The 11,372-nt window shown below is 41.0% G+C and overlaps 1 protein-coding gene across 1 annotated transcript in view; it reads right to left on the bottom strand.

Annotated features, from left to right (window-relative positions):
• Positions 1 to 5,979: 5,979 nt before the first annotated feature.
• The window catches only part of ncoa1 (nuclear receptor coactivator 1), a 41,268-nt gene continuing 35,875 nt past the window's right edge, over positions 5,980 to 11,372 (bottom strand). Inside the window, exons 20-21 of the mRNA XM_059355682.1 lie at positions 11,062 to 11,251; positions 5,980 to 9,227 (exon numbers count right to left, since the gene is read on the bottom strand). Coding sequence (XP_059211665.1) covers positions 9,048 to 9,227; positions 11,062 to 11,251 — 370 coding nt within the window. The 3' untranslated portion in view covers positions 5,980 to 9,047. The remainder of the gene's footprint in view (positions 9,228 to 11,061; positions 11,252 to 11,372) is intronic.

The following is an 11,372-nucleotide window of genomic DNA, read 5'->3' as shown; positions in this document are numbered from 1 at the left end:
GCACCAGGAAATGGCCTGATCCTGCACCAGACATTAGCCCAATCCTTCACCAGGCATAATCATAATCCTGGTATCATCAGCACACATCAACATATTCCACATCAGGCAGCACAGAAGTGTGACAAGACAAGCAAAACAGAGAAGACGAGCAACACGGTTAGTGTGCCGTCGTTTATGTCAGTGCACAATTGTTGCTAGATAGCAGAGGTTAAGTCTCACACACAACCAGACTTTTACGAAACAAAAAAGCGAGTGTCCACCTTGGTTTGAGGAAAAACACGTTGAAAAAAAAGCTGCAGGAGAGTGAACGCTAAGCGGCGGCGGCGACCGGCAGCTACGGAGCTGAGAGTGTTGACGGTTGCTGAAACTGTAGTTGTGAGCAGGAATGTTCTGAGAGTTCAAGCTGGAGGTTTTTAACAGTTCGCCAGGTGTCAGCTGACAGCGCAGAGAGGAGAGAGGGGGGACAGGTGGGGGAGGGGGGTGTCACCTGAAGAAGATTGGCATAGTATTTATACTGAGGATCGGTTGGTGTAGACAGAAAGACAGAAAGAGACAGAGAGACATTACAAAGAAGGTAAAGTGTGTACAATTTTTAGTCGTCGTTTGGATAATGGGTATCCACTACAGTCAAGCTCTTCATTAAGAACCTGAGCTAGTCATTAAATTTTCTATTTGTACATTCAGGGGACTTATTTCTATCTCCAAATACGAGTCTGATTGAGACAGTTTTTTTTTTTTTTCTGATGGCCTTTTCACTCCAAGTAAATCTGATATAAAGTGCAAAATTAGATTGTATTTGCAAATTCCTGGAATAATTTGATTAATCTATGTCTGTAAAAAAGTCATTTAAAATACAGTAAACTTTTTTTTTTAATTTTTTACAAAGGTGAAAAAAGGTTTAAAAAAAACCCTGGTTAACAAGGTTATTATTGTTAAACAGCAAAGGAGCAATCTTCACTGCAGAAAGTATATACACGAGGCACCTCAAGTTTGGTATAAAGTATTCAGTTAATGGAGAAAAAAAAACACTTTTTCTGAGATTAAAAGATGAGAGGTCATCAGATATCAACTAAATTCACTAGACTAACTGAAGGGGCTTTTTTTTGAGTGTAAAGTAACTATAAATTCTAATGGTTTGCTCCAGTGTTAATTCTACATACCCAAGTCAACGTGAGGAAATGCTTGTTTCAGTAAGGTGCATAGCTATCGGTTGCAATGTTTTCTTTTTTTTTCTTCCTGTAAACGAGTGATAGCACTTCAGGCACAAAGAAGACCTCATTGGCAAAAAAGTGGAGACGTCTCCGAAAAAAGCGACACTCGGGCCACTTTGAAAGGACAGATTGTGTTCGAGAAAGAAAGGAAGGAAGAAGACGAACATGCAAAACGAAGAAAACAGCAGCAGAATGTCGCTGTCGTGTGACAAATCCAAATAAAATTAAAATTAAAGAAAACGGGGGGCCGCTACATTATGTCTTGTCCAGTGATGATGAGGTTTTGCATATGATAATCCATCAAACATCTTGAAGCTTTGGTCATTTACTATTGACAAAATGCAAAAAAAGGCTACATCAGTCAGACAGTTAGGAAATAAAAAAAGAAAAAAAGCCCACTCATTTACAACAACAACCAGGCAATGCTTCTCCATAAAACCAAGGCTCCACTCTCCCAGATCTGCTTAAACTTTTTTTTTTTTGACAACAGAGAAAATTAAATAATATGGCCTTTTTTCTTGTTTTTTTTTCTTGTTTTTTCTTGTTTTTTTTAAATTAACCCGTACAAAAAAAAGCCAGTCCACACTGCTTCTTCTCTCTCAGTAAAATCACATTCAGCAGTCGCTAAACCATTCTCTGGCATAGTTATCTGAAACACCCACAGGTACTGTGCAGGGTCTAAAGAGTAAAAAGAAGAAAAGAATCAAACCAGGACATCTTCCACTTTTCCATCTTAGAGAACACCAGATATACAGTATTAATCACTTACACACATACATACATACATACGCACTCACTGATAGTCATATACATACATACATCATCAGAAAAATAAAAAAGTAGAAAACATAAAATAAAAACATGACGGAGGCGAGTAGTTTTTTTTTTTTTTCTCTTTTTTTCTTTTTACCACAAAGTCGGAGCACTACTTTTTTTCTCGTTTGATTCTGAACAAATACATATTCACATTTCTCTGTTATATACATTATGTTAACATCTTGAAACCAATGTTATAAAAGAACCTTGTACCTGTTAATTGTAGTGAGGAAGGAGGGACTTTTCCATTGAATGGCTGTTCCGTAAAAAAAAAAAAAAACGACAAAAAAAAAACACATTACATTGGTTGTATTTGGCATGTTTTTGATAAACTGACAGTTGCTGTTTCTGCAGTTAACAGGCTTGTAGAGGAAACCGTTTCCTTAGGAATGCCTACTGCACGCAGAAAGAGTGAAAGGAAGGAAGGAAGGAGGGAGGAGGAGAGGAGAGGAGGAGAGGGGTTCAATACTGTATGTGTGAAATCATCTGAGCAGATAAACAAGAGGAGGCTGAAACTGGCAGAGTCCTTCCCAAAAACAAAAAAAGTAATACATTCTTCCACTTTGTGCAGCTTCTGTCTCTCCTGAGTATTTTTTATTTTTTTTTTTACATCTATGAAACAGCGGCGCAGGAGCGTCTGACCGCTGAGTTCACACTGCGAGAAACAAGATCAGGAACATTTTTCTTTGGATGAGGTTACTGCAAATTTAGGAGAAAAAAAAAAAGTCTCTGTATCAACAGTGCTGTGTAGTAAGTGCATATTGGACATAAATATAAGTGCAGGCAGTCTGATTTCTGTTCTGGACAATAAGGGCATTAATGGCAGCTCGCTCGTGGAAGTTTCCTTGCTTTTGGGGTAAAAAGAGACCAAAAATGTGATAGAAACTGTGTTTATAAACCAATAATAGCCGTGTTTCCGTTCCCAGATTATGCACATTTTGAAGCATCACGTTAGAAAAGCTTTGTTGATAAATTTGGCCAATTTTGACATGAAATAACGCTAAATTTCTGAAAATTTCTCAATTTTTTTTTTGTTCTGAACAATAAGGGAATTGATGGGTTTGTCCCAGTTCACTCCTTAAACTAGTTCCTTTGCTTTTGGGGACAAATGGGACCAAAAGTGTGATAGAAACTGTGTCTATAAACCAATAATAACAGTGTTTTATTTCCCAGTTTATGCACATTTTGAAGCATCACGTTAGAAAAGCTTTGTTGATAAATTTGGCCAATTTCGACCTGAAAGAATGATTAAAACTTGCACAGTTTAACTACATTTCTGAAGATTTCTCCAAATTTTTCTCTTGCAGAAAACTAAAAGAAAATATTGGTTTGCAACTCCATGTGTAGCCTCCCGATGAAACTTCACCTTAGCCAAATTTATCCACTCATATTTAAAAAAATGTGCTTAAAATTCGCTTGACAATTGCATGGAAACACGGCTAATTTGGTTTGTAGCAGGACAAAAATTTAGGAATTCGGATTCAGTTTACTGCCATCTAGAGTTGATCTGGAAGCATTTTTTTTTTTTTAAAGTTTCAACAATAAATTTATTGTTTAAGTGCATTTTATTGAGCAAGAAAGACCAACAGCAGGCAGCAGCTTCTGAGTGAGGTTTTGCTGCTTCTTTCCTTTTTATGCAATTTTAAATTGAATTTCTTTAGTTTTTGGACTGCTGGTCGAACAAAACAGTGTGGGAGGACGTCACTTTGGGCTCTGATGGGCTTTACTTTTTACCGTTTTCTGACTTTTAACAATTAATCCCACCCAAAAAACGGACGGATTAATCGAGAATACACACAGTTTTTTGCAGCCCAAATTCTCAAAATCCACATTGAATCATAATTACTAAGCAAGTAAGGCAGAAAACTGTTCTTTTTCTGATCAAACGAGCCGCTCACAGTGTGAAAACATGGTCGATTATCAGACCGACAACAGCCTGATAAGAACAATAATGAGGTAATAAAAAGGTGCTCTACTGATGGTTTTCTAATAAATACACACAAACAGAGAAATAGAAAAAAAACAAAAAACAAAACCCATCTGTTTGAGTCCAGAGGAGGCAAGAGTTTCCTGCGTTTAGGACTCTAAATTATTAAGAAGAGATGGCGACAGCTCCTGGGCCTCTGTTTGGATACACAGCGCGCGGATCTGCACATAAAACATGCACGAACACACACACACAGAGAGCTTTTCAGCCGAGCACAAAGTGGTTCTCACATCATACAACATCGGAGGAGTTGGTGGGTGGAATGTTGACCTTGCATACTATCCCTCTATATCTGTTGCATACGCTGAAGTATTTCTGTAAAAAAATAAAAAACAGTACACAGGAAAGCCCTATTCCACTGAAGTAGCATCAGACTGTAATGTTGTTGACCTAGTGTGAGCGATGAGTTAGGGTGGTTGCATTTACAGAGGTTATGGTGAAAACGTCCCAATATCTGGATGTGAGGTCTGCGCTGTGTGCAAAAAAATAAAATAAAAAAACAAACTCTCCACTGATTCCACTATTGTCTCCCAAGTTTCCATGACACAAGGAAGATTAACATAATAATAAAAAAGAAGAGAGAAACAATAAACCAGGGTTCACACAGGAGTAGTTGGATCAGGGGACGTCTGATGCTTTGCTGGAGTTAGAGACGTGGCAGGTAAAAATCACTGGATGCTCCCTTATTGAATTATTCCTGTGTGAAAAGGGATAGTTCAGAGTTTTTTTAAGAGGGGCTGCATGAGGTACTTTGCCATAATCAGCGTGGTATTTACAGTAGATGTCTGCACGGCCACAATTTAGAGAAGCAAGCAGGAAAACTAAAAAAAACCCCAATATCAGTTGATTTATGCGCTATATTTAGGCTATTTTCACCACTTTTATATGCAAACTGTGAAGCGGTTATCTGTGCCTTTTTCAAACCAGACTTCCTTGACAAAAAGAGGAATTTTACCTTGCAAAAGACACAAAATTAGCCGTTTCCTTTCCCAGATTATGCACATTTTGAAGCATCACATTAGGAAAGCTGAAGGAAAATTTGGTTATTAATTTGGACAATGCTAGCAGACATGAAAGAATGATTAAAAATTGCGCAATTGCCGACAGAAAGCTAGCAGGAAAACTGGTAAAGAAGCCAAGAAATGTACTCCTGTGGACGGCGGCAGCAGCTAAATGCATTTAAGCACCTAAAAAACAACAATACGAGCTGAAGTGTGCACTATATTTAGACTATTTTCACCACTTTACTTTGCTGTCGGACAGCTCTGTTTATATGCAAACTGTGAAGCTGTTATCTAGGCTTTTTTCAAACCAGACTACCTTGACAAAAACAGTAATTTTACCTTGCAAAAGACACAAAATTAGCTGTTTCCTTTCCCAGATTATGCACATTTTAAAGCATCACATTAGAAAAGCTGAAGGAAAATTTGTTGATTATTTTGAACAATGCCAGCCGACATGAAATAATGACGACAACTTGCACAATCGGGCAAAATTTCTGAAGACATATCCAAATTTTTTAAGTTTGCAAGTTTATGTTTTCTACTTCTATGTGTAGCCTCCTGATGAAACTACACTGTAGCCTAGTTTATTCACTCATATTTAAAAAAAAAAAAAAATGTACTTAAAATTTGCTTGACAATTGATTGGAAGACTGGTAAGGAAATTACAGAAAATTTGTTGATTAATTTGGACGACACAAGCCGACATGAAAGAGCAATTAAAACTTGCACAATTGCTGTCAGGCAGCTCTGTTCATACACAAACTGTGAGGCTGTTATCTAGGTTTTTTCAAACCAGACTCTCTTCACAAAAACAAGTCATTTTAGCTCGCAGGACACAGGAGTTTAACTTAATTCCAGGAGTATGCTCACGTCAAATTCAACCAGACTCCATTGAAAAAAAACTTAATTTTACCTTGCAGGAACCTTGCAGCTGCTGATGGGCTGCTGATGGACTGCTGCCTCTGTCAGTTAGTTATTTTGTGTTTTTTTTGTGACTTTGGTGAATCTGAACTAACATTTTAAAACACCAAAGTCACACAATAACACAAACGCACTAACTGATGAAAGCAAAAGTGAACCAGCAACTCCTGTGTTCTGCAGGGTAAATTACTGCTTTTGTCAATGGAGTCTGGTGGCTTTGAAGCAGTGAAAATATTCCAAATATAGCGCTCATTTAAACTGATTTAAGTATGATTTATATGGCTAAAACACATTTTGCTGCTGCTTCTGTCCATGCTGGTTCTCCTGCAGCTTCACCAAACAGCAGGCATGCTAAACGCCATCCACCGTAGGTAACACACAAACTACGAATCAGTACCTCATGCAACCACACTTGAAAAAAATCCAACATATAACCTTTAAAAGACTGATATAAAACTTCAGTCCTACACTTGAAACCTTTGGGTGAAGTGTCAGATGTTCCTGATGCCTGATATTCAGATAATTTGTGTATATCTCCACATTAAATAAGTAATGTAAAGAATATTTAGAGGCAAAGTCTCGGCAGGGTTTTTCATTGTTTTCCAGGTAAATCTGCACATCTTTTCTGACTTTTTCTTTGTCAACAGAGGTCTGTTATCGCTGAGAGAGACAGTGTCTGACCGAGCAACAGTAGTCAACAGAAAACTTTGTTTGTTTGTTTGTGTGTTTAGCAAGTGGAGTGAAGTCTTCATCAGGGAACCAGAGGTGGAGGGAGAAGAGGGTTGAATCCCAAAAAGAAGAAGATAAAAACAGGTTTTTGCAGGAGAAAAATAAAAAAAACATTTTTTGCGACTCAACCCATCCTATTTTTCAAATTTCCATGACAGCTTTTGAAATGATTTTATCCATCACATCTTTGTTAGGAACTTCTATTACTAAAGCCTCTACTTTAAATGTCATTATATAGGAACAATATCCAAAAGCGCGTCGTGTTTGTTTTTTTATTTTGCTGCGACTACGGGCGCTACGAGTGTCGATGCGGCTACGTACCGTTAGCATCCCCCAGAGGTCACGTCATCGCAGCAAAGAGCGCGGTTTTAAGGTATTATTATGCTTTTCTTTTTTCTCTTTATACAATGGTTACAAACACATGTACTGTCTGAAAAGTTTTCTCTTGAAAGTATTGTACATACATAAGAATAAAAAAAGAGGAGAAAGCAAGAGAAGATGGCTAACTAGCTCCCTGGTTACCACAAGAGAAAGCAATTAAGCGATTTAAAACCCCCATATCATATTTCATTTCTTTTTTTTTTTTTAACCGGAAAAAGTAGTGTTGTGGCTTCTCGTGAATGGGAAGGGAGCGTATAGATTCTCTAGCTATATATTTCTTCTTATAATCAATTGCTTTTTTAAAAGAATTTTTCACATTTCAGAAGATGGAATAACTTTTCCTTTTCCTCCACTGCAACATTTAGCGGTATTACAATATCATGATGCCAAAAAAAAAAGAAAAAAAAAAGAAAAACAATGAGCTGACATTATTAGAATTTAAAAAAATAATAAAAATAAAATAAAATAAAAACCTGGATCGAATCACATTATACATAGTTTTGCTGTTTCTGAGTAATCAATTAATTAATTACACTTTTTTTTATCATCTTTTTAAAAGCAGTTACAAGAGAAGAGTGAGCTCATCCCCCCAAGTCTTTGTCCTTCTGTACTGTACAATACTACCCGCCTGCATGGTGCACATGGCAAACAACACTGATAGGCCGAGAGAGAGAGAGAGAGAGAGAGAGAGAGAGAGAGAGAGAGAGAGAGAGAGATAGAGAGAGAGAGAGAGAGAGAGAGAGAGAGCCCAACAGAGCTCTGTATTCACAGCTGCTGAGGTGAGGGGTAAAATGTGACGGACAGACAGTTAAATAATCATAACAGTCTCTTTTTTATACTTTGAAAAAATAAAAATAAAACCTCCTCCCGTGTGGGGGGGTGGGGGGAGAAAGACACGTAAGTTCCAAACTGAGCAGCATCCCGTCTGTCTCCCATCCATCCATCCATCCATCCATCCATCTGTTCGTCCGTTCGTCCGTCCGTTCCGGCTGTTGTCAAAGCTTGTTCTGATGATCATGTTGATGATGATGATGATGATGATGATGACGGTGAGAGCAGAAGATTTTTTTTTCAAACAAAAACAATTCAACCAAAAACAAAATAGAATAATATGTCGAAGAATTAGAATTAGAAGAAGAAGAAGAAGAAGAAGCAGAGCTTTTTTGGGGGAAAAACTCAAACTTCCACCAGGCACTGTAGCTGATAGAGAGAGACAGTCACAGAACCAGCTGATACTGAGCTTCTATCCCACAATGCCACAGAGGTCTGAAACCTTAAACATTCCCACATCGCTGAGAGACAGGTAGACAGGAAAAAACGACAAATAAAAAAAACAAACAAAAATAAGCCAGAGGTGCTGCCGTGTGGGATAACTCCGCACACTTTAAATGATGAGCGCAGCTGTTTGCTGCAACTCATGCTCCCAAGATGCACTGCTGCTGCTGCTGATGCTGCTGCTGCTGCTGCGACATAACAACAACAAAAAAAACAAAAACAGAAAAAAATAAGAGGCCGGCCCTGATTTGACAGTGACGACAACTTGGCAAATCTACAATGATGTCGCAGTTGTTTTCTTGGGTCAGGAAGCAGGAAGTAGGTCACCAAGGAATGAGCAGCAAGACAACACTGCCTTTAATAGGCTGAGGCAGACAGACAGGTTGTCAGACAGATTAGACAGGCAGGTTTAAATACACTGCTGCTCCTTCTGACTTTAGTCTTTTCTTTAAAAGTACTGGGCGGCAAAACAACCAGCCGCCGATTTCCCTCCTCCGCCGCCGCCGCACACAAGTGGTTCCGGCTGCCGTTTAACTCCGACCGAGCCAGCCGAAAAACCTCTCCGAGCTTACTCGTGTGGTCGTTCCAAACATCCATCCATCCAAAAGGTGAGACAGAGACAGCAATGGGTCTGGTGCACCGACCTCCGAGGAGGAGGCGTAGAAGTGTAGAAGTAGAGGGAGTTTTGAGGAGAGCTGAGAAGGGGAGGTTTCCGTAGGGTCGTCACTCGGTGAGCAGCTGCTGGAGGAGGCTCTTCTGCTGGGCCTGGTTGTTCGGGGGGCCCGGTGGTCCGGGGCCCTTCTGGGAGGCCGGGGCCCCGATGGAGCCCTGGTTCAGGTAGGAGTCACTGCCAACAAGGTTCACTGTGCACTGGACGTCCGCGAACACCTGAACCTGCTGCACCTGCAGGAGCACAAGAGACAGTCAGCACGTTTACATCACACTTTACATTAGCCGGTGGTAGTAGCCGGTCACTTTAGCCGGTGGCAGTAGCTGGTGGCATTAGCCGGTTACATTAGCCGGTGGCAGTAGCCGGTCGCATTAGCCGGTGGCAGTAGCTGGTGGCATTAGCCGGTTACATTAGCCGGTGGCAGTAGCCGGTCACATTAGCCGGTGGCAGTAGCCGGTGGCAGTAGCTGTCGCATTAGCCGGTCACATTAGCCGGTGGCAGTAGTCGTCGAATTAGCCAGTGGCATTAGCCAGTGGCAGTAGTCAGTCACATTAGCCGGTGGCAGTAGCCGGTCACAGTAGCCGGTCACATCAGCCGGTGGCAGTAGTCAGTCGCAGTAGTCAGTCACATTAGCCGGTGGCAGTAGTCAGTCACAGTAGTCAGTCGCATTAGCCGGTGGCAGTAAATGGTCACATTAGCCGGTGGCAGTAAACGGTCACATTAGCCGGTGGCAGTAGCCGGTCACATTAGCCGGTGGCAGTAGCTGGTCACATTAGCCGGTGGCAGTAGCCGGTCACATTAGCCGGTTACATTAGCCAGTGGCAGTATCCGGTCACATTAGCCGGTGGCAGTAGCTGGTGGCATTAGCCGGTTACATTAGCCGGTGGCAGTAGCCGGTCACATTAGCCGGTGGCAGTAGCCGGTGGCAGTAGCTGTCGCATTAGCCGGTCACATTAGCCGGTGGCAGTAGTCGTCGAATTAGCCAGTGGCATTAGCCAGTGGCAGTAGTCAGTCACATTAGCCGGTGGCAGTAGCCGGTCACAGTAGCCGGTCACATCAGCCGGTGGCAGTAGTCAGTCGCAGTAGTCAGTCACATTAGCCGGTGGCAGTAGTCAGTCACAGTAGTCAGTCGCATTAGCCGGTGGCAGTAAATGGTCACATTAGCCGGTGGCAGTAAACGGTCACATTAGCCGGTGGCAGTAGCCGGTCACATTAGCCGGTGGCAGTAGCTGGTCACATTAGCCGGTGGCAGTAGCCGGTCACATTAGCCTGTGGTAGTAGCCGGTCAGTAGCGACGGCGCCATATTAACCCGCTGAAACGACAAATATCTCCACCCAGTGTTGAGCAGGATTACACGTTCTTTTCAGTTATTCAATTTCTTTTTACTTTTTATAACAGGAAACTTTGCAACGGACGATCCATTCAAGGACTGTTGGAATATTCAAACTCTGACGATAAGGCCTGTTTTTACATTATTTCTTTCTATGATAAACGGTGTATTTTTGCGGATTTTTAAAATAAAAGCTGGTCTTCGTGTTTGCTTCGTGTTCGGCACATCTAGAAATTTGGGGGTCTTGCCTATTAATTTTCATGTGCTTGGTAAAAATACAGAGTGAAATGACATCTTGACGGTCATATTGACTTTTTAACTACAGTTTCAATGTTTATATTTGTAGAAGATACCACAGACATAGTACAAAATAACTCAAAATCTAATAATAGTAAAATAAAATAAGATCATCCAATCCCAGCTGACAGTGAGTGAGGGTTGGGGAGTTACATATTGCACAATAAAAAAATCCTTTATCTAAACTGAGAGAAACAGAGAAGTCACTTCAACAATCTAAATGAGCAAAACAGCATCATTAAGCAGGATTCAGAACCAACAAGCAACAGAAACCACCATAAAGAGATCATCTGCATCACGCTGTTGCCAGGGGAGACGGATATAATAAATGCAAAGGTGGACTGTACATATATTTTATAGACTTAAAACTGCAAAACAAAGTGAGTAAGTAGACAGATGGACAGAAAACGAGACCCATCAGGACCATAAAGCCACTAACCTGCTGGTCGCTGCACACTGAACCGACGCTGCTGAGGTTACTGTTGCTCATGCCGACCGGCTGCCCCATGTGAGGTAATGAGCCGACGCCACCCGAGCCCCCGGCCATGGACACGGTGATGCTCATGTTGTTGTAGACCCCCTGCTGGCCGAACGCCTGCCCTGCACTCTGTCCGGACTGACTGAACAGGCTGCAGGACGCAGACACACAGGCACGTTACAAACAGGTTTTATTTAACCAAATCGTTGCCCCGTTAAAATAATCACCTAAATCATTATTTCAAGTTTTGCAGGAAACACAAAAAACTTCAC

The sequence above is a fragment of the Centropristis striata genome, chromosome 18 (genome assembly GCF_030273125.1).
Source record: "Centropristis striata isolate RG_2023a ecotype Rhode Island chromosome 18, C.striata_1.0, whole genome shotgun sequence".
Lineage (NCBI taxonomy): Eukaryota > Metazoa > Chordata > Actinopteri > Perciformes > Serranidae > Centropristis > Centropristis striata.
The sequence above is the reverse complement of the archived record's forward strand: the minus strand, read 5'-3'. Positions and strand labels throughout refer to the sequence as shown.